The sequence below is a fragment of the Aulonocara stuartgranti genome (assembly GCF_965226115.1).
Source record: "Aulonocara stuartgranti genome assembly, chromosome: 3".
NCBI lineage: Eukaryota > Metazoa > Chordata > Actinopteri > Cichliformes > Cichlidae > Aulonocara > Aulonocara stuartgranti.
Window position 1 is genome coordinate 37,326,561 of NC_138941.1, and position 22,994 is coordinate 37,349,554.

General features: G+C 43.2%; 1 protein-coding gene across 1 annotated transcript; it reads left to right on the top strand.

Moving 5' to 3' along the window:
• Positions 1-196: 196 nt before the first annotated feature.
• On the top strand, positions 197-22,387 carry acap1 (ArfGAP with coiled-coil, ankyrin repeat and PH domains 1). The gene is made up of 23 exons (XM_082523466.1): positions 197-965; positions 3,532-3,589; positions 6,225-6,344; positions 6,485-6,538; positions 6,682-6,740; positions 7,967-8,150; positions 8,392-8,436; positions 8,529-8,624; positions 10,862-10,936; positions 11,870-11,982; positions 12,109-12,160; positions 12,247-12,347; positions 12,510-12,621; positions 12,721-12,932; positions 13,027-13,096; positions 13,292-13,386; positions 16,477-16,664; positions 16,770-16,820; positions 16,918-17,099; positions 17,538-17,647; positions 20,138-20,248; positions 20,328-20,389; positions 21,696-22,387. The coding sequence occupies exons 1-23, from the start codon at positions 913-915 to the stop codon at positions 21,791-21,793; spliced, it is 2,301 nt and encodes a 766-aa protein (XP_082379592.1). The 5' UTR covers positions 197-912; the 3' UTR covers positions 21,794-22,387.
• Positions 22,388-22,994: the final 607 nt, after the last annotated feature.

Genomic DNA, 22,994 nt, shown 5'->3' on the forward strand with positions numbered 1-22,994 from the left:
ATGAATGAACTTCCATAGTGGATCTGTTGGCAGTGGGTGGCTATGGGGGAGTTTCTTTACACCTCAGCAAAAACCATAACAGACAAGGTTGTCAGACAAGAATACACACCCAGTCTAACTGCATGTGAAGCTCACTGTTGTACTGTAACTGAAAAGTAGAACACACAAACAACAAAGGGAGAAACTAAGTGAGGGGGGTGAAAAGTCACGACACGGCCTGCTGTAGCCGGTGTGGATGTTAAACGTTAGTGTCACATTGTAAATCCTTCAGATCGGCGTTTTTTTCATATGATGCAACTTGGCAGTGTATGTCTCTTATTATGTGCAGCTTCCTACTTCAAAACCACAGTTTGCCATGAGTAACAAACCCGGAAATAGTGGGACGTGACATGGGGGGTGGACCTCTTCTGAGACAGAGAGAGAGGCAGAGAGACAGGCAGAGTACTAGACTCGGCACCCCCGGGGAGTCCTGATTCACGCTGCCATCGGATTTTATTTGAAATCCTCTGGGATCCATAAGGACACTCTGGCCCTCTGCTGGAACTCCTCCCGTGGCTTTGCGCATCTTCTGCGCCGGACTGTGCCTTTTTAAAAAAATCTGCCGCATAAGATGGTAATGACGCGACTAACATCCCCTCAGTTCATTCAGTGCTGACAAGTTCTCTTCCGACGCGAATGTGCAACAGTTCGGGCGAAAAAGAAAGAAACCCGGAGAGGAAAACAAGTTCTACACGAGAGCGAAAACACCCAGCAGCGAGAACAATGATCCGGGCTGCCGATGTGGAGCGTTAAAACGAGTGGGGGGGAAAAGAGTTAGTTTTTGTCTTTGCCAGGCTGCCGGGCACCTCCAGCTGAAAGCCAGGAGTCACATAAATACACGAAGTGTCACGAGGGTTGGTGTCAACGCAAAGGATGACGGTGAAGCTGGACTTTGAGGAGGGTTTGAAGGACTCCCCGCGCTTCAGGTAAGAGTTTCACCTGTACCTTTGTTAGTCATGCTGATGTCACCAGTGAACAGCTGGCTTTGCTCCAGCTCCAGCAGGAGATTATGGATGTTTCCCTAATAAAACATTTATGCATTTGCCGGTGTTGCTGTTCACTCTTCTGTCAGAGAGTTTGAGCTGCTCGGGTCAAAAGTCACTGAAAGCTATGAGGACATTGTGCAGGCCTGCAGGGCCGTGGGGGGCTGATCTGCTGCTCTGAGGTGCTTTCCCACGTCTCACCGAGACCACAGAAAACCTGTACTAGCCACGGACATTCAAACATCGCCACGAAACTCCTTCCAGTGGAAAATATCAGCAGTGCTATCACTAGTGGCTTGGTTTTCCAAACTTCAGTTGCAGCTTTGATGCTTCCTCTTCCTGATAGTTGTCGAGATCAACCCACCTCCACTCTCAGAGAGATCACACTCATTTTTCAGAGAATCGAAATCTTAATTCAGGCCGGGTCACTGCAGCCCCTGCTGCGTGTCAGCAAAGCGGAGTGCGATCAGTTTCCTTTCAACATCAGCACATCTGGTGCAATCGAAAGGGAAGTGTTTCTGAGTTGCTTTTGCAAGTGGCTCAAGAGAGAGCTTGGCACAACTTTGGGTGTGCCTTGACAGTTTGTGGCAGCTCGCCTGAGTCACAGTGGCTGCCTCAGCCTGATTTGGCATACTTCAGTCTTTCTCTCTCGCCCATCTTGAATTTATGGGGCTCACACAGCAGTGGAAAGTTTGACTTGTGGCAGCAGACGTGGTGAGGTCTCGTGTCAGGCTGCGAGCAGGGTGAAGGAGGGAGGAGGAGGTGCTGCAGTCATCAAATACACATAATCGCACACACATACACGGGAAGATGGATGGACAATACAGAGGGCCAAAAAACAAATGAGGGGAAATAAAGTGCTCTGACACCTTGGGACAGACACTCAAATGTGGTACCTTCTGGTTACTAGGTAACAGCGGGGTGGGAGGGCGACAGGAAGTGAAGCGAGATGTGCTGAGGTGATCAACAGGAGACAGGAAGCGTGTTTTCTGTGGGGAGAACCACGGCGGAAACTCAGCTTAAGCTCTGTCTTAATTTGCTTTCTTAGCCTCCGTCTCTCTTGCAAGGAGACATGAAGAAGATAAAAAGGATGTGCTTCTTCTTAATCAAGGGCTCCTTCACTCTCCTCCACAGTGGCCTCTCTCCTTTAGACCCTTTTTCTTTCTTTTTTTAAAAAAAACAACCCTTTTCTTCCCTTCTCTCCTGGCTTGACATGTCATTTGGTCGTGTTTCAAGAGCACATGACCTCAGACTTTGATTCAAACCTCGCCGCACTAACAAACACAAACAGTTACTGTCTGTCCCGGGCCTCCTCTCCTCTCCCCACTCAGACGCGCCTCTTTTTTTTTTTTTCTTTCTCTGTCTCTCTGTTTCTCTCTGTATCTCTGTACTGTTGGTGGAAGGCAGCGGAAACCACATGGTTTAGCTTTTGGTATGAGAAGACACGACAGGCAGAAAGAGATCGAAAGAAAGTGTCACGACAAAAAAAACAAGAAAAAGAAGGCGGCTCTTAAAAAGACCAGCCCTGAAGAGGATCTCTGAGGAGCTTTTGTCTCAGAGATCTTCGAGTCCACATCCTGAACCCAGAAAACAAAACGTAATCAATTACACGCACACTGGAGGTTTTCTTTGCAGTCATGTGGGCCTACATAAACGTCTGATGGCTGGAGCGTCCCCTAAGCTCCATTCAAACCCACAGGAATGCACTTCAAACCCTGCCGAAGGTCACAGAGATTCTAAAAATACCCAACGCTTCATGCTTAATTACAGCTAAATGAGTGTAAAACAAGATGCCCGGGGCATGAAATAGTGGCGGCCGTGAAATATGTGGAGTAATTCTGTCAGCGTAACGAGGCTCTAGCTGCACAATATTAAGACAACAAAAAAAATACTCTTTCCTGTTGTGCGATTCCGACTGTTCCTGCGCACTGTGACGGTGACACGTTGACATCCACTGCTTTTAAAGGCATGGAAATGCTGACGAGTCATATGCATCGTCTCAGTGGAAATAAAGCACAAGAATAAAAATGTTAAGCATGAATTATTTGGTTTGTAAGCGTGCAGAGCAAATAAGAAATGGAGAAATAAAGCTGTCCATGAAGGTATCGAGCTTGCACCACAGAAGCGCATCATATTGCAGTGGTTATGTTTTAATGTTAAGCAGTAAAATGTGCAAGAATCCATCCATTCATTTTCTTAACTGCTTTTTTAGATCAGGGTTTGCAGGAGGGGGAGGGGTGGTGGTGGCTAACCCAGCCAATCACAGGGCAGGTGGAGTGATGTTTGCAGAAATGTGTAAAGAAATGAAATATTTAATCTGTAAAACATCAGAAAGTTTGTGTTTTATTCTAGTTTTATTCTTTATTCTAGTTTATAATTGTGCAAAAAAGAGAAAAAGCAGTTTTTGAGAGGATAGAGCTGATAAATGACTTTAAAATGAAGGGTTTTCACGCCTTATATTGAAAAATCCATGACCCCTGACCTTTAACTGGAATTTTCTCTTTTCCAGAGCTGAGATCGAAGACGTCCAGAATGACGTGAGTGAACTCGAGACACGGTTGGAGAAGGTAAGACACTTCCAGATGTTTTTGAAATGTCACCGCTCCACTTCACACACAAACACACAAGCGCACAAACGGAGACGAGGCATCACATGTCGATGGACAGTGGCAGCGAAGTCAGCGGTGGGCGTTGGTGGTTGGAGCTTTTTTTTTCACCTGACGGCGAGCAGGAAGTGCCTGCAGGTGCTGCTTCCCCATCATATTGTCCTGCTTCAGAGAGAACTGCACTTCGTTCTGCTTCGCCGTGCCGACCTATATTCCCTGTTGCGTGCTCACGCTGTAAAAATCTACAGTTTCAGATCTATTCATCTGATAGACGTCAGTCACATGCTGCGTTTCTGTTCCCCGATGATACGGAATAAGCACAAATCAAAGTGACTTACTACTATGTTGTTAGTTATTCTGCGAGCTCAGGTTCCCACATGTTATATTTTACCATTTTTAAATACAAAAACAAAAAAACAAACACACTCACTTTGCCTGTAAAGTGTCATGAATGTGACTGATTTCAGTTGAGCAGGTGAAACAGAAAGAAGCCTTTCCCTGCATGCATGAGATGTTTTCCACGAGATTAGGTTTAAGGAAGTAGCACATGTTTTTTTTTTTCTGTCCCGGTGCTATTTCACAGGCTGCGACAGGTCTGAGCCACATCCCAAAAGGATTTTGGGACAAAGTTCTTCTTCTTTGACAGACACTGCACGCTATATTTTTCAGTTATCTGACTAGATCAGAAGAAGTCAGCAGATAATCTACTGTACGAGTGATACCACAGTCTCAAAAAGGAGGGTGTTTAGAGTTAAACGTTGCTGGAGTACAAATCAAACTTAATATTCTATATAAAGGTCTGATTGTAAGTATTCATTATGTAAGTGAAGTGTGGATTTAATGCTGCATGGAGCTCATTTGTGATCTGTAGCAGTGTAGAGAGATGTGTAATCTGTGTGTTTTGTATGCAAATTAGCCACTACGCTTTTTTTAAATTTATTTTTTCCAACAATTTTAGAAGTTCGTTGAGTTCAGGACTGAAGCGTGTGGATTCAGCTTCACGTCTTCGCTGTGTTCAGAGGTGCTTTTGCTCAGAGAAATGCAGATAAATTGACTGAGATTTGCACAAAAAGGTCAGACAGCGTGTCCTATGATGCCACTGCAGTCATATCTACGCTCAGGTGATGTGTGTGCTTACATAATGAGTCACTGACATGTCTTGGAGCAGGGATTTATTATTAATGTTTTACCCCCCAAACATCCATTACAGGTTAGGTTTTGTCACTGCGACGTGCCTCCTCAGATGTCACTGGTGGTTTAAATGTGACGCTAATAAAACTAAAGATTTCTCCGAACACGTCTTTTAAATTATTGCATTGAATTAGATATTTGCAGATGTAATAAAGGTCAGCTGTTGAACACGCTGGGGAAGAGAGGAGCTCCCACAGGGTTTAAGTCCTTTTTGCTGAACGCTTGTGGTCACAAGCAGCACTTAAGAGGAAAGTCATAAAAATATAATCTGTATGCAATTTCTTGTTTTTGAACTTCAAAGGGTCCTCACAGAGGCCAGAGGAAAGATCTAATCAACAAAAAAGTGGAAACGACTGTGAGGGTGGACACTGGGTACAGGCCTTATCTTTCCAAGGCAGAAGCTCAGTTTATATTTGACCTTTAATTAAAAAATTAATGTATTTACTTACTACGTACTTTTATTTAAAAAGCATACATCAACACATAGAGATCCTCCACTTTCCTGGCCTCTAAATAGCTTTAAAGCAAGTTTTCCTGGCATGACGCAGTTTGTGCTGTTTCAGTCTCAGTCCTTCCATCAGTGCTGTTTGTTTCCACCAATGAAATTTTTATCTTTTTTATTTTTATTTTTTACCAGAAAGAGCTGATTTTGAGTTTCAAGTTAGCTAGAGTCAAAATTTCAGGCAGCTATCTCAAAATTTCAACTTCCTCGGAAATTTTAGTCTGTAAGTCAAAATTTAGATAATAACCTGAATTTTTGACTCATAGATGGCAAATTTATTTTTCCAGTGGCAGAAACAGCCTCTCGTATTTTCCAGGAGCAGACTATCAAGAAGCTGTTTCAGCAAAAATAAGACAAAAACAACATTGCTGTTTATTATTTAGCCAGCTAGCCAAATTAGCTATAAGCTAGCAACAGAAGAAGAAGAAAAAAAGCTAACTTTAACAGATAAAAGAGCCTCATATAGTCCTCGTATGGTGGTGGAGACCAAAATGGAGTTAAAAGAGAAACAAACATAGTGCTTACACGAAGTGGTCGACCGCTCTTTCTTCAGTATGACTCAAAATATACGACTGAGCTCATACACTTAGCAGGAAACTATTTACAGACGTCAAGCTGCTTTCTGCATACAATTTTATAGGACCACAAGTCTTTTTGCAGCTGCAACCACAGCTATCGCCACCTGGTGGCCTTTAGATAGAATGAAGGTTTGAAACACTTCCGGCATGTTTTATACTTATTCTCTCAGGTCTCCAGTACAGCTACTGAACAACCAGAATTAAAATCTGTGAACAAGGTTATACTCAGCATGAATGCAGATTATGTTAAACTGACGTTTGTTGCCTGCTGTTACATTGTTCAGGAGATCATTTAATCTTTGTGTTGCTTATTTGTGTCATCCAGCTAGTGAAACAGTGCCAGGCCATGCTGGAGGCTGGCAAAGCCTACTGTCAGACCAGCAAGAGCTTCGTGAATGGCCTCCGGGAGCTCGGACACCAATGCTCCGGGGACAAGATGATGGCGGTGAGCAGAGCACACTGGGTTCTCAAAGTGCCCGGAAGCTGTAAATAAAGATGGCGGTTATGAATCGATGAATGAAAACATTAAAATGCATTATTGACTTGATAAGTTTCAGAGTCTAATCTAAGATTTGTGCTCTGCAGGACTGCTTGGAGAAATTTTCCAAAAAGCTGAATGTCATTTTTGAGGCACAGGGGGTGAGTTTGTTATTCACGGCCTCTGACTTCTCCTTTTCAGTGCCGATGCTTATCAGCTGCAATATGTGGTCAAGTACGGCTGCAGCACGCCGCTGAACATATTACATTTGACATTTAATATGTTTGTCTTTGTCTCCTTTTAGGAAGTGATTGAGACCACGCAGAAGTCAGTGAGGGCGAAGCTGCAAAGCTTTGTGAAAGAGTGAGTGAGCCGCTACGGTGGCCCCACCTGTGTGTTCGATCTAAGGCTTTAATTTCTGAGTTTCTTTCCCACCAGCATACACTTCATACATACGTACATTTTCCTTAGATACAGTCATTCCCCTTCATGTGTGCCTGTCATAATCGTTCTGCTTCTCCTCATAGTTTGTCTTGTGGTCTGCTCCCATTAGTGGAAATAACTTGGTAGATTAGATAAGAGAGGTATTTGCGATAGCGTCACGTGGTAAACAGCATTGCACAAAAGCTATGGTAAAAAAGTAAGAAAGAAAGAACAATAAATTTGCCGGTGATTAAAAAATGTTTTATATCATGTGCATGTGACTTAGCAGCATCCAATAACTTGCTTTTTGCTTTTGCATAAAAACTGATCTGGTAATGTGGATACTGCTTACTTTACCTCCCTCTATGAGGCAGCTTTCTTTCCATTTCTGTGAGAAGTCTTCATGAATAGTTCTCCAGACTTCTTGAAGGACATGATGTTTCCACCTTTAGATGATCCCACACTGCTTCAGTAGTGTTGAGGTCGGGGCTCTGGGGAGGCTAATCCATGACCGATAGTGCTCCATAGTGTGTGTTTTTTCTATCCAGGTGTCCATTTATTGCATTGGCAAAGTGTCTGGGATTATTGTCATGCTGAAAAATAAAGCTGTTGTCAAGCAGATGCTTTCCAGATGTTGTTGCATGGTGGATAAAAATCTGATGGGATATTCTGTGTGCTTAATTGCATCAATTTTGATGCAACACAACAGAATGCAGTGCCAAACCATGACAGTCTCCACTGTGTTTTACAAATGGCGTTAGATAGAATCAATTAAACAAATGATTTGTTTTGTGACAAGCTGCTAACAACAAAGTGTCTAAAGATACCATTTAAAGTTGTTTCTTTGCCAATTTGTCTGAACACTGGTTCATCCCTTGAGTTAGGTGCAGTTTTATTGCTTGAATGACTCATAGGTTTGTGTCAAGGGGCTTAATGAATGAGGAAGTGTCAGGTACAGGGACTGGGCTGTAAAGGAGCGGAAAAGCCACCAGAATAATTTTTGAAAGACATTAAGAAAGCATGGAGAACTGTTGCTCAAGAGCACTGTAATACAAAATTACTAGAACATTTGCAGGAAATATGTACAGAGAAAAGTGATGGCTCAAGATTTTTGCACAGCATAATACTTTTTTTCCCCCTTCTTACCTTCGTCTCCTGTTCTGCAGAGATGTTCGTCGTTTTAAGGACAGACGAAAAGAGTTTGAAAAGAGCAGCGAAGCCCTGGAGGGGTCGCTGTCAAGGAACGCTCAGGCTCCACGCGGGAAGCAGCACGAGGTGGACGAGGCGAGTAACGCCCTGCTCAACGCGCGCAAGGCCTTCAGGTCTGAGGCTTTGGACTACGTGCTGGAGGTGAGGAAAGATGAGTGCAGAGAGGCTCACACAGGCTTCACTTTAACTCAGACTGCTAGGTTGGAACAACAGCCTGCAGCAGCAGCACAGTGGTCATACTTTTGCTTTGGATGATAACAGGCCTGCCTCAGGGCTTCTGTCCAGTCTTGTGGTTGTGGCTTCTGGCTGGGCAGAATCTGTTTTGGTCATGAAAATATGGAAGTCTCTCTAACCATTGCTTCCTGCTTTTTCTTTTTTTCAGATTAATGTCATTGAGGCCAAGAAGAAGACAGATATTCTGCTGGCAGTGAGTTGGTTTTTTTACCTGTATGTGTCCATTTTTAAATGCATACTCTATCTTCAGACGTTTCTCACTGGCTTTGTGTTGCTTCCTGTCAGATGTTGTCGCTGATGGATGCCCAAGCCCAGTTCTTCCTGCAGGGTCACCAGTCTCTGTCAGAACTGGACGAGTATCGACAAAAGCTGAATGAAGAGGTAACTATTTCTGTTTTGTTACATCTCTGTTTCGGTTAAAATGACATTTTGTGACTGAAACCGTCTGTGCATGAGTCATAAATAAGTAGCAGTAGGACAGGAAGAAGATATCCTCAATGTGAGAAAAATGCGTTCATACTTGTGAATGTGTAGAATAGAAACCTTACTTGTAATCCTGCTGTGTGTGTGTTTCTTTCGAAGAAGTTCAAGGGAATAACAACAAATGATGAGTTAAAAACACAACAAAACTAGAAGCTGGTAACTAAACAAAAGAGTAACCAAAGAAGGGTTAAAGGAGCCAAACAGAACCGCCTCCTCTGCACTGAGCTCTTGGAGCACTCCTCTCTCTGGCTAAACTGGAGTCAGCTGCCAAGAGCAAGCAACACACACACTCACACACACACAGAGGCCCTGCCAGGGCACCAAAGAGCCACCCTTAAAATAGGTAACAAAGTCTGCCCCCATAGACTGTATGTAAAAGATGGAAACAGCCACTCCTGATGCACTCGTTGGTCTTTTTAGACCAGAAGTGACCATGTTTGGTCTTGTAAAGTTACACAATTTTAAGGATATAACTTCAGTATTGTATTAAATCTTAACCTACTCTACAGTTGTTGAAGGAGGAAATAAGCTTTATAGACAAAAAGTGCTTTTGGCCTAGGCTGTCAACGTGTTAATTTCATCTCTGAAAAATGTTTTCCTTAAACAAAAAAGTGGACACAGCCACATTAGCAGTTTCTCAGTTTGAGTCTTTATCCTGAGCCAAAGACTAATTGCTGTAAACTTATTGCACAGTGTTTTTCTTGCATTAGAATGAGTTTTTTCTAGGGACGCTCACAGTAAGCATGATGGGACCACATGTATAGACAAAGTGTTGCTGCTTGAGTTGATTAGTTAGTGGTGATAAACTGCTGCATTGTACATTGTCTGCATGCTAAAAAGAGAGAAGCCAACCAAAAGCTGGTGAACAACGTAGACCTGAAACACCCAGAAAAGCCTCGCAGATGATTTATGAGGCAGGAAATGGATTACAAATGTTTGTTCTGGCTTAGGGATACACAAGATGTTGCTAAAACATTTTGAATGAAACAATCGTGTTTGTGGACCACGGGCGTCATGGTATGATGCTTTTGGCCAAAATGCTGTTTGGGTTAACTCTGTCCAACTAGGAACTGGCATCTTTTTGGGGAGGGGCAGTGGAGTCACAAGGTGACATCACACTTTCATCGTGACAGGAAAAAGTGAGCAACAACAGGAAATATTTCACATGTCTGTGTGTGTGTGTGCGCGTGCGCCCCTTCCTGCTCCTTTGCAGAGGAAACTGTAAAATCTTTTCTGCACCGTCAACCTTGAGCAGAGGCAGCATTGCTGCTAAGTGTTTTTGATCAAATAAAAAGAGTTTCAAACAGGAAGTAAATTGTGAACACGTTCACTGACCGGATCAAACCACAGAAAAGCGTTTCCTGTTTGAACAAGAAATGATGAGAACGAGCAAGAGCAGAGGAGAGAGTGAAATAGGGAGAGGGTGATGCTCTAAGCAGGCTCTGTGCAGGAGAGACCACCCATGTTGTTTTCTGGTTTGGCGCAGGATACACGGCAGAAGTTCAGCACTTCCTAGTTCCTGTTTGCACAAGAGTGCGCAGGAGTGATAACCCACTGCGAAGCTGCCGATCTCTCCGAGTTTCTGAAAGAACTAAATGTGTCGGAGATGAAAATGAAAGGAGAAAACTCTCCTTCGTAACATTAAATGGAAAGACTATGCAGGTTTTACAGTTTTAAACGGTCCTCACAAACTGTTTTGCGCTTTATTTTTTAAAATTTGCAATGTTCTTATGAAATAAAGGAAAAGATAAAGTGATCGGTGAGAGATGCTGAAAAATAGTTGGTGTGGGGGTTTTTGTACTAGTTTAGCGACCTGAATAAAAGTGTTGCAAATCTGAAGGCTCGTAAAAATGTTGATGTTCTGAATAATCTCAGTTTGACTGGTAAATAGGCTGGTGCTTTTAAAGCATCTCGCTGCTCGCTTTCTACGCATAAACAGTTTCTAACATTCAGTTATAAAGTGTTTGGTTCACTATCTTTCCCAAGGGTATTTCAGCACAGTGACAGGAGGGGATGGTGATCGAACCACTGTCCTTTCAGTGTGTGTTTAACCTGGTAGAGCTGGACAGCGAGCTGAAAGTGTAAAAATATGAATCCAGGTTTAATAAACGCTGTGTCGTGTTGTGTTTTGACAGCACAAACAGTTTGTCCTCGACTGTGCCAGAGAAAAGAGGGACATGGAGCAAAGACACGCAGCAATCAAGAAAAAGGTAACGCAGTTACAAACGTTCACAACCGAAAGGAGCATCATGGGTAATGTAGGCATTAGGTTTTAACAAGACGGAGACAGTGGAATAACGAAGACGGCATTTCTGGTGCTGTCACGTTTGTTTTTACACGATGTAGCTGTGTTTTCATCTGTGATTTTAATCTCTTGTTAGGTGGTTGCTAGACAACACGATGACATGACAGTATATGATGCATAATGAAAGTTGCAACAATAAAAATGAGATGTTAATGTTGTGAAGTTAAAATGACGCAATGATTTAATAGAGATGCATAAATCCAACAAGTTAGTCATTTTAGACAGTTGGTAGGTGGTTGCTAGGCAACATAATAACATGTAATATAGATAAAAAGATAAAAACCTCAAGGGGACTAGGAGGTACCTGTATGCTAGGCTTGGTTGCTAAGCTCCTGATTGTGCAGACAGATGTGTATTTCAGTAAAATACGCTCTGCTCATTGGAGCCCACCAGGGACTTTGGCATCTTGTGGAAAGGATTCAGTGCTGATGGGCTTTTTCTGGCCCCGACAAACTGATGTACTGTGAGACTAAAGCATTTTGGTGCAAATATAACAAATCTAACATGAGCAAAGATGCAACTTACTGGGTCAGGTGAGGCCTGGATGTCAGCCTAAAAGTAGCCCACATTTGAATGGCATCGATTACAGCATGGTTGCTTTATTTGCATCATTCTCGGATGAAATGCAGCATCGCTATTGATAACTTTTGGCCCAGATATTGCAAACAGGGGGGACAACCCAAAGAATAATCATTCCACATGGTACGCCAGATCTGGACCGCACCAATTACTTCTGTATTACATCACTTTTTGTAAACACAATTAAAGCTGTGGGGAGAAAAAAAAAGGCCTTGAAGCAGATGACACAATGTGATTTTAATTTCTTAAATATTTCAAGGACATGTCTTATGATGACTCCATTATGGACTTTAATGGTGACGCAGCTAATGGGATCGTGATGGAGGGCTATCTGTACAAGAGGGCCAGCAACGCCTTCAAGACCTGGAGCAGGTACAACTTTGCTGTGTGCTTTTCCTCTCATGAACCTCACTGTGATAAATCCGATGTCCACCGTGCGTTTGCTTGCCCGGCAGTGAATGAAAACAGCTAAAAGGCTAAACTCTTTCTCCACCTCAGGCGCTGGTTTTCAATTCAGAAGAATCAGCTGGTGTATCAGAAGAAATTCAAGGTAAATTTCGCTTAGGGTCACGAGCACATTCGAAAGACGAATTTGCACGTATGCAACCTGACCATCACGGTTTGTCCATCTTTTAGGACCAGCCTACAGTCGTGGTGGAGGACTTGCGTCTTTGCACAGTCAAACCCAGCATTGAAAATGAGAGGCGTTTTTGCTTTGAAGTGGTTTCCCCATCAAAGTGAGTTCACTTCATGCACACCTGCGTGTGTCTGTTCCAGTAATGGTGGTGAAGTCGCATTAGCGTCACATGTGTGTGAAAGCGTCCTGCAGACTGCCGAGGTGTTAGTTTCTTGCTTCTCGAGTGTTAAATGGTCACTGTTGTGTGACTTTGTGTGCGTAGGTGCTGTTTGTTGCAGGCAGACTCAGAAAGGCAGCAGCAAGCATGGATCAGCGCCGTCCAAAACAGCATCGCCTCAGCCTTTCAGGAGCGCCGAGAGGACACGCTCAGCCCAGTGAGAACACATACACCACACACACACACACATTATCTTCAACGTGCACTTTCCAGTGGGAGTTAAATGCTCGCCATTCCCATGTGTCTCTGTTATCAGAGACAGCGCTGCAGCTCGGTGTCTACAAGCAGCCTGGGAGGAGGAGGAGGTGGAGGAGGCGTGGATCAGGACAACGAGGGCTGCAAAGCACTGGAGGAGGTTCAGGCAATCCCGGGGAACAGGCAGTGCTGCGACTGCGGAGAGCCGGGTCCTGACTGGGCCTCCATCAACCTGGGCATCACACTTTGTATTGTCTGCTCAGGAATACACAGGTACACACACACACACACACACACACACACACACACACACACACACACACATTTGGCTTCCACTGTGCGCTTTAATGGTTTCCTTCCCTGGCAGGAGCCTTGGAGTCCATTTCTCCAAAGTGCGCTCCCTCACCCTCGACTCCTGGGAGCCCGAGCTTATTAAGGTAATTTAAAATTTTAAAGCTGCAGCGGCTCCACCTCCCTGTGGCCTATTGTGAAAAAGTTCCAGAGAAAATTATGATTGCGCAATGGATTATGCAACCGTTTTCTTTATATAAGCCAAAACAAAATTAAAAAAAATTAGAAAGAAATTAGTACTTAATCTGGTTTATTTGTTCTTGTTTCCCTGCTGCCTTTAGTTGATGTGTGAGTTGGGGAACACAGTTATCAACAGGATCTATGAAGCTCGGATTGATGAGATCACCATCAAGAAGCCCAATCCCTCCAGTCCCAGGTACGCATAATCAATCCAGTCCAACGTGCATTCAGCTGGTTTTTCCACGTGCAGATGTGTGACAGGAAGTCTCCTTAGGTATTAAAAAATAATATTTAATATCCTCTGTAGTCCTGAAGGAGCGCTGTGTAGTCCGACAGTTATTCTTGTTGGCTATCATGCTTTGGGAGACTTCATGACGTGTGCAAGAGAAAATGCATCAGAAACATAGACTGTATATAAAAGATGGCACAAAAAACAGGTTTACAAACACCTGCTTTAATGGTTTCATTTTAGCATCATTGCCTGTTGCTATCTTGTTTTTTTGGAGCCCAGAGTGACCAGATTTGGAAGAGTGCTAGAGTGCTAAGTTATCCGCTACTGCTAACTAGCTTAATGCAGTGCATCGATAGAGTATATATAACAGGTACCTATTCCACCTGTCTTATGACAAGAGGTCGGTTCATCTCAGAAGCATGCACAGACACAGATTTATGTAAATTAGCGCTGGCATGAAAATAAAATATTAACATTTCATTCAAAAACTAGAGAACATTCCTCCTGGACAGACTTTTGACAGATTATTGATTTAAAAAAGGTCTTAAAGGCACAAATACCACAAACATAGTTGAGACGTCCAGTTCAGTGGCTCAGATTAGCTGAAGCAGAATCGGTGGTACGCACCTGTACCCATAGGTACAATTCAAATAGTTAATTTAGTGTAAACAGGAGAATTGTGAAATAATCACCCTGTACAGTTGGCATCAACTTCGAAATGCACTTTAGACTGTTTTAAGTAACACATTTATCTCTGCTGTAAAACTCAGATTTTTGTAGAGATCCATTTACTTTTTTTAGTCAATTGCGGTCAGGCATGTTTTTTGGTAGTTTGGCTTCAGTTTCAAGCCTCTGAGTTTCTGCTTGATTGGACGGGGATGCCACCGAGTGTTAAAAGTGTGAGCGTATAGCAGGACATGTCTAAGGTTTCTGTCAAAATCAAGTTATTTCTGCCTTTTCGTGCTTCAGTTTTGAGCGCAGTGGAGTGGTTTACAGCTTATCAAACAAATGTCCCAGATTAGGATTCAGGCCGAGACACGAATGTGCCCGAATCAAACATGTGGACCTCCCTGCTGTGGCGAACACTTGTGACAAGGGAGCAGCTGAAAGTAGCTACTTTGTGTTTCTTAACTCTGGAGCTGCAGTAGAAAATAACTGGTGTTCCTCCTCTAAGTTTGCAGCTAGGCGATGATTATATTGCCAAAACAAGACTGACGATTGGGTAAATATTAGCAGTAGAGGAAGTAGACCATAGATGTCAGGAGCTAATGATAGTTGGTTGATACCAAAGGCAAAACAAATCAGCTGCAACTGAATTAAATCAATTCTTTCATTAATTGTGTTGGTATTTTATTTTATGCGTTTGCCTGTTTGCAATTCAGACGACTCCTCCAGATGGGAGAATATTGCATGCATCTATTGCAATCCCCTCTCTGTTCAAGCGTCATTCTTTAAGTGGTTCATGGAACATCGGTGTTGATGCAGCTGGAAAGAAAAACAAACAGGAACGCGCTCTTCATCTCCTTCTGCTGCCACATTAACATTACTAACAGTTCTGCTTGCGCACGCTGTATTTTTACATTGACTGATCACTAACTCGCTACAGGTCTGAGTGGGAGTGGACTGACGCCACTGCTTCACCGAGCATGTTTATTTATATGCTGAATATAAAAAGGTGCTCTCCATGGAGATCTTTGTAGTTTATGGTTAACTTTATCAGCAGCCTACGACCCATCTCAGACCTTTTTTCTTCTTCTTTTGCTTCCTCTCGTCTGCGTTTTGTCACGACAGACAGGAACTGCAGCAAGTACATGAAACAGATGGTTAACTCTCTAACTAAAGTGTTTTCCGGAAACTTATAGTGAGGCTGCAAGCTTCAGATACGGTCAAAGGGAAGTACAGCCTCTTTTAACTCTAAAGGTTTGGGTATCAGGACGTAATAAGAGTGATCCAGGCTTTACTAAGTTATAAAATGAAACCCATGAAATATTTCACCGTGTTAAAACTAATTACACCCCATGATTCAGCAGCTCGTAGATTCAGTAATAACTTAAAGTTATCGTTTCCTGTGTGGCTTTATCAGTCTCTCACATCACTATAGAGGAATTTTGACCAACTCTTCTTCACAGCGTTGCTTTAGTTCTTTGAGGTTTGTGGGCATTTATTTATTCACAGCTCTCTAAAGGTCCTACCTCAGCTTTTGAGTCAGGTTGAGGTCTGGACTCTGACAGGGCCTTTGCAACATCTTTAATCTTTTTTTTCTTCATTCTGTTGCAGATTTTCTGCTGTGCTTGAGATCATTGTCATGTTGCATGAACCAGTTTAGTTTTAGCTATCAGAGAGATGCCATTTAACTCTAGAATACTTCAAAAACTTGCATACTTTGGTGTGTAGATGTGTTCATAGTTGACTCAGTGACCGCGAGGTTCCCATGACCTGTGGCTGCAAAATAAGCCCAAATCGTCACCCCTCCTCCACCGTGCTTCACGGTTGGTATGAGGTGTTAGTTCCAGCATGCTGCCCAGTTGCTCTGGATTGTGAAAGTCTGATCTGAGCCTACACTTACACTTGTGTGTCGTCTTGCTCACTGTAAAACGATGGAGTTCGAATTATTTGTATATGGCCTTATAAGCTTTCTCAGACTGATGGCAACAGTTGCTTCTGTAAGATTATTGCTCATGTGTCTTGTCCTGTAATTCTAACAATGCTAGTTGTGTGCATAGTTACATTATACCAATCAGTGGTCAACTTTGAGTCTGTAAAGGCCTAAAAACTAACTTTGCTTCAGAAAGTAGGCACACAAACATCCCCAATTTTAAATAAATGCATTACTTAATCAGTGCCTCAGAAACTTAAATTAAAAAACTTAAATTCCTGTCTCACACCGTCAAGTAGAGAAGTGAAACTGAGCTTAAGAAAAGCCAGAAACACACTGATGGACACGGCCCTGCACGTGGCCTTCTTCTGTTTTAACTCTACCTCGATGTAAGAGAAGCGTATCCTCCATCGCTCGCGCTTATTCTTTCTCATTTTCTGATACTTTCTGATCCTCAGAGGAGACAAGGAGTCGTGGATTCGATCAAAGTATGTTGAAAAGAAGTTTATCCATAAGCTGCCTGAGACTGGCAGGAACCCCCCGCTGAGGCGATCCAGCGGCAGGAGAAACCGAGCGGCCACACAGATCGCACAGAGACCGCCGCTCAAGCCCAAACCGAACAGAGCCACTCTGCCTCGGGTCACAGGTAAAGCAGCGAGTCGCCCCTGTTGTCAAACAGGAAGGCGTACTTCGATAACGCTAAGGGCCTGGTCAGCTGTATCAGTAATCACGACTGTTGTTCTCTCTTTAGGGTTAAGCCCCAGTGACCTTGTCCAGAAGAACAATTCAGGCTTCCACAGAGGTGAGATAAGACCTCAACAAAACACAGATCCACCAAAAAAGAGCTTGTACAGCTTTTGAGAAGAATCACATAACATTACATCTGTTAAATCTTTCAGATAATGAAGAGGAAGAGGAGGAGGAGGATCTCAGCCACCTCCACCCCGGGGCGCTGCTGTACCGCTCGGCAGCCCTGCAGAACTTCCCCGTCATGGCCGACGCGTTGGCCCACGGAGCCGATGTCAACTGGGTCAACGTGAACGATGAGTCGAGCACGCCGCTGATACAGGCTGTCTCAGTGGTGAGAAGGACGCTCAGTCGATCATTAGAGTTTGAATCTTTACGAGTTCTGTGACCTCTAGATCTCATGGAAATGGATGGAGGTGATAACGAAATCTCTCTGTTGTCCCATTTGTGGACACCAGTCTTGCTTGAGTACAGCTAAACATTTGTAGAGAACAAAAGCGGGATGGTACGGCTTATCTTTGAAACAGGTCCCGAAATAGTCACTGTCATGTAGTAGTCAATGGGTTTCTACTTTCTCTGGTCAAAATACCCTTCCCACTAAAAATAAAGTATCTCTTAACTGCCGTAAGCACATTTGCATGCAAATGTGTGTTAAACGATTAGGATACTGTGGCGTTTTTATCCTTAAGCTGCCTTTTACTCACACTGTGTGACACACGGTGCAATTGGTTCAGAGGGTGTTTGAGCTCACGCGTTCTCCTGTTTCGGTCAGAACGCCCTGGCAGCCTGCGAGTTCCTGCTGCAAAACGGCGCCAACGTTAACCAGGCGGACAGCAATGGCAGGGGACCGCTGCACCACGCCACCATCCTGGGCCACACGGGGTAAGACAAACACAGATACTGTGACACGGCCCTGTTTCAGTGAAAAAAAATAGCTTCATACCAAGATAACAGAATCTGAAAACAGACACTGGTTATTGGACTAAGAAAACACAGTGAAGCAGGATGCTTTCATGGGTAAAAAATGTGAGGACTGGTAGAAAGACGTAAACCTGACTTTAAACATGCAGTCCCTCCAGTTGCCAGCAGGGGGCAACTCCACCAGTTGCAGTCTGAGTAGAAGTCGATGAGAAAATGTCTCGACCGCTCATGATTCCAGTAAAGAGTTTCCTAATGGGTTTATGGGCTCAGTTGGTGGTTTCAAGTCTTATTTAACACAACATGATGTTCCTTCTGTAAATGATTGTCCCATTTAGAGTATAAAAGGTGGTAGAGCGGGGTAGATTTAAGGCGGGTGGCTGACAAGTCTTCACCATAAGAGTGCGTTTTGTCGTTTTTCCTCGATGTCTGGTGTTGAAGACGTGCCTTCAGATCCAGTTTTCCTGTGAGGGTGTGTTTACCAAAGTATGGTGAGATTACCAACCCAGAGGGGGGGCCTGAGGCGGTAAGATGACTCTGAACCACTGGGAAATCATAACATAACATTTATAATAATAAACAAGAGGACAGCAGGGAACAATCAGTGGGGGGTATGGTTTACATGTAAATGTTAAACAGAGACAAAAAGTCTAACACCGTGGGCCTGGAAGACAGCAATGGGGAGGTAAGATCATAAACTAAGACTAGCTAGAAATTGAGAAAAGTTTAGCCCTGGATGTTTACCTCCAACTCCACCCTGCCAGCAGTTTTTTTTTGTGTGTCCGTAGTTTTTTGAAGTTGTCAAGTATCAGTGACTTTCTGTAGTCTCTTATTGTCCTTTGTGGGTGAAGTTTAAGGGCCTCGTCATGGTTCTCCATTCGCAGACACTTGGCAGCTACAGACTACCATCCACCTGCAGACAGCGTCTGTTGCTGGATGGAGCTAACGCCCAAATAATGCGGTACAATCAGTCTGCGGGCCGCTGTTGCATGTGCTGTTGTTGACCTGTCAGCCATCCGCGAAGAGGAGCGAAGTTTTACAATAAGCTGAAGTGAAACCGATCAAAACAATCAAAAGTGCCCACTGCGGCCACCGCCTGTGCCTTTACTCTGGATTTTTTAGCTTTCATCTTAATTCGCACTTCTCGTGTTCCCAGTGAACTCCACTGTTGCATCCTTCCCTTTTCTAGTCAGCTTCTCCACCAAACAGCATTTGACCTACTCACAGTAAAGCTGCGTGCCGTTGGGTTTTTGGAGGAGTAAACAGTTTGCGTAGGTTGAATACTTCTCTCTGTAGGCAGACACCTACTCAAAAAGAGCGACCATAAATCAAGAGTAAGGGTCAAAAGCACCAGGATGTAAACAAGGGGGACGTTAACAGACGTCAAATATTACCAAAAAAACAAGGTCAAGGATTCAGAATGTCCATTTTTGTGTATAAACTTGATGATATACACACTTAAGATATATTTAAACTAATAACAAGGTTGGTGTGACTCATTATGCCAACAATACCTGCCGGTGGTGAGTAAAGTGGAAAATGAGTCACAATGAAACATAAACGTTTATTCTTAAGAGCGACGAGTTAGTTGGACATAATTGATATTAAATAGTCTCAAAACTGTAGCTTTTTTTCCCATTTTTGCAGCATTTTCAGTAACACTTTATAATACATAATACAGTATAATTCATTGTTTCCTTACCTTTAAGTATCTTTTTATTTGTTTCTAATAATACATTGAAATTCAAGAAATAACATGATTCAGATACATTCGTGACAACACTTCTTCTCAACTGTTCAGAACTCATAGTTCCAAGAATTGAACCCACGTGAATCTAATACAGAAATAAACCCATGAACTAATAGTCCCCGTTGTGCTTTCCATCAAAAGCATGAACGACTTAGAAAGCATTAGAAAGCTATTGTGTGATCCCTGAGGTTCAGGCTTCAGACTGCTCCAAACATCATGAGTGGACATCCCCAATGCGGTCATCTCTCAGAGGGGCAGCCAATCAGAAAGAAAGCCAGCATAAAGGGAGGCTACAAGGGGAAACTGATTGTTTGACAATTATCTAGAGTTTGATAATTCTGTTTGTTTTTATTGTTTTAACTTTATTTTTTTATTGGTTCTCTTGCACACGCCTTAGGGCTTGGAAACACATACATGCAGATTTGTCCATTTCCTGTAAGATATTCCTGAGAAGAGTACTGTGACGCTGTGGTTTTTACTGTGACATGAGTTTAATGTTGATTGGATATGAAAGTGGATCTGTAGAGATAGAAAATGAGAAGAGAAACTACACTAAACTCCAGAAGCTTTGGTTGGGAAAGTCAGTTTAAACTCCAGTCCCTTCACTTGAGTTCCTTAAATGCTCGGGTCCTTGGAAATGCTTGGATATAGTATAGATTTCCAGGCTAAAGTCTCTCATGTGCTCTCTCTTCTCCGTTTCTCAGGTTGGTTTGTCTGTTTTTGAAGCGAGGGGCTGACTACAACGCCCGAGACAAGAACCAGAAGGACCCGATAACTATCGCCGTGGATAACGCCAATGCAGACATCGTCACTTTGTAAGTGTTTGACTCGAAAGAAAACACGTGAGCCACGTTAGCAGCTGCGGGTTCGCTTAATCGATCTTCTGTCTTTCAGGTTGCGGATTGCCAAAATGAACAAGGAGATGCGGGAGATGGATGGAGCGTTCGGCCAACCAGGTCATTCAGAGGGGCAGGGATCAGGGGGTGGAGTGGGCGGGACTGGAGGTGGGCTGGCCAATACTAGAAAGAGTCTCCAGGCTATAAAGAACCATATAAGTGGATGGGCTATGGGGATTCAAAATGACAAACTGGGCTAAAACATATATATTTTTAAAATCAAGCATGCCTTACCGTGCATGAGTTTATAGATGAAAAAGAAAAAAACAAGCTTCAACTTAGATTTTTTTAAGAATCCTGTGAGAGAAGATAGGCTGGAACAGAGGGTACGACGGGTGGTTCTCATGAGGTGGTCACACGCACTTTGAATTGTAAATGCACATCATGCTGCACTTTGAAACCCACAAAGCATCCGAACACTATGTCAACACAGACCTACATGTGGGCGTCTTCAATACTAAACCGTTCTTTAAGCGAGCTTAAAGAAGCTGTGTATAGAGTAGACCTGGGTCAGGCCAATTTTCAGTGTATTTAGGATATTTTCTGTCTGTACAGTGTGCTGATTTGTGTATTTGTGACTGTGTTTCTTATTCCAGTTTATGTAAGCTAAATTCAGGGTTGGGTTTTGGTTCTCAAGGACAATTTTCTCCCGCTGTTCTGTGAACGGTGACTCAGTTTAAGCTTCGACACTGTTGGATTTGACCTCTTTTGTGCTTAACTGAGCGCTCTGCCGCAGCCCCTCGAGCTTGAGGTTAACAGTGGGTTTTGTTCGCGTTTTTTGTGCCATTTGGCTCTTTTTCAAGCTGCAAAGACCATTCCTTCGTGGTTGTCTTCTGGGTCCGTTTAAGGGCTTCTTGATAACTTTATACTTTAGTCTCCTGTGTCCGGTTTTTAGTCATGCGGGAATTGGGGAGAGAAGGAAAAAGGACAAGAAAAACAAGTTGTGTTTGTCTGCTTGAAAGAACTGCTGGTCAGTATTTGACGTGCTGTGCTTTGTCTGTTGTTGTTGTCTGTGTTGTATGCACTCGTGTGCCTTTGCCTTCTGCCCTCTGAGACGTCCGGCTGGTCTCAACTGCTTGTGCAGTGTGCGCCACCTACAGCAAACTAAGAGGTAAAGTGCATGTGCATGCCATTACGTGTGTTTATGTGTTCAGTTGCATGTGTCTTGCTTTAGGGCTACAGCTCTAAACGTGTCCAGGAAATAGTTGGTGTGCAATTAACGGTGTAGCTTTTGATGAAACGATGGCTGCGGCACATTAAAGTACGGGTGCTTTCAGAAAGCAAGGGCGGCATTAATGTGGGTTCTTTAAGCTTTTCAATATTTCCAAAAGCTTTTGAGGCTCACGTCTTCTCTGGTCTTTTTCAGGTGATGAAACCTACCAGGACATTTTCAGAGACTTTTCCCACATGGCCTCGAACAACCCGGAGAAGCTCAAACGCCGCAGTGCTGACCCGAAGTCTTAACCAGCTGCCTCTCCACCTCCTCATTCCACAGTGCAGCACCACATACTTTCAGGCACATATAGAAAAGATTCATCTTTCAGGCATGCAGATGCACTCGCTCTCTCTCTCTCGCTGGCTACCTGCCACGTGTTCGGTCACAGCTCAGCTGGTGTTGACTTCAGAGGGAACGAACGGAACAGTGAATTCTTTGTGCGAGCACGTCAGAGCAGAACAATCGTGTCCAAGTGGAAACACTGCAACAGCTTTATGAGACCAGCGTGAGGTGTCTGTAGCAGAGGGTAGCACCATTACTCTGCCAAAAGTTTTCTTATTAAAACCAGTAAATCAGTTTTTTTATTTCTTTTTTTCCTTCTTTTTGTAAGCGAAACGAGGCTGTTGTTTTAGGTTTTGCGATTTCTACTGACTCATTACATGAAACAAAACAAAAAATGTTTGTAGGAAATTGTTGTTAGAAGTTGCATTTTATTTCTACCGTCTTGCGATGAACTGGAGTATTTGCAGATTTTTAAATTTGGGACTTTGTGTTCATGTTTTGTCTAAATTATGTGAGGTACATTCAATTTGTATTCAGATCAAATAAAAGAAAAATTCAAACTCGTGTTTCAGTGTATTTCAGTTTTAACTTTTTGAACTGAAGCAGTAATAAGTTCTTATTTTAAAGAACTCGTCATCCTATTAGAGGTGCTTTGCACAACTTTCCAAAACTCATTAATTATCCTTACTAATTTTGTCTTGGGTCTCACGTTCTCTGAAACGAGCCATATTATCTCCACCTTTGTTTCATCCAGCTTTCTTCTGATTGGCAAACACAAGAGCATGTAGCTCCACTGGTGGTGCTCACAGATGGAGCTGCTGTGCTTAAGAGCATCAGTATTGGGTATGTCTGCTTTCGCTGACATTGTATTAAACCAGGGGTTCTTAACCTTGTTGGAGGTACCGAACCCCACCAGTTTCATATGTGCAGTCACTGAACCCCTCTTTAGTGAAAAATAAAATATGATTTTTTTTCAAATTCAAGACACTCATGTTTTTTACTGGTGCACAAAATGAGCCGTGCATGTCACGGCGGAGGCTCTGCCGAACCCCTAGGGTTGGATCGAACCCAGGTTAAGAACCACTGTATTAAACCAAGAGTAGAAAAAAAAACATGCCTGCAACAGAGTGTATAGAGCAGTCTGAAGTGTTTATAGACAGTAACCAG

What these genes read in the sequence shown, in the direction of transcription:
- acap1 (XM_082523466.1), top strand. Translation starts at nt 913, where the DNA reads ATGACGGTGAAGCTGGACTTTGAGGAGGGTTTGAAGGACTCCCCGCGC. An exon ending in CTGCAAAGCTTTGTGAAAGA is followed by an intron (nt 6,741 to 7,966) that starts GTGAGTGAGCCG and finishes CCTGTTCTGCAG; the next exon opens with AGATGTTCGTCGTTTTAAGG. An exon ending in CACTCTGCCTCGGGTCACAG is followed by an intron (nt 16,665 to 16,769) that starts GTAAAGCAGCGA and finishes TTCTCTCTTTAG; the next exon opens with GGTTAAGCCCCAGTGACCTT.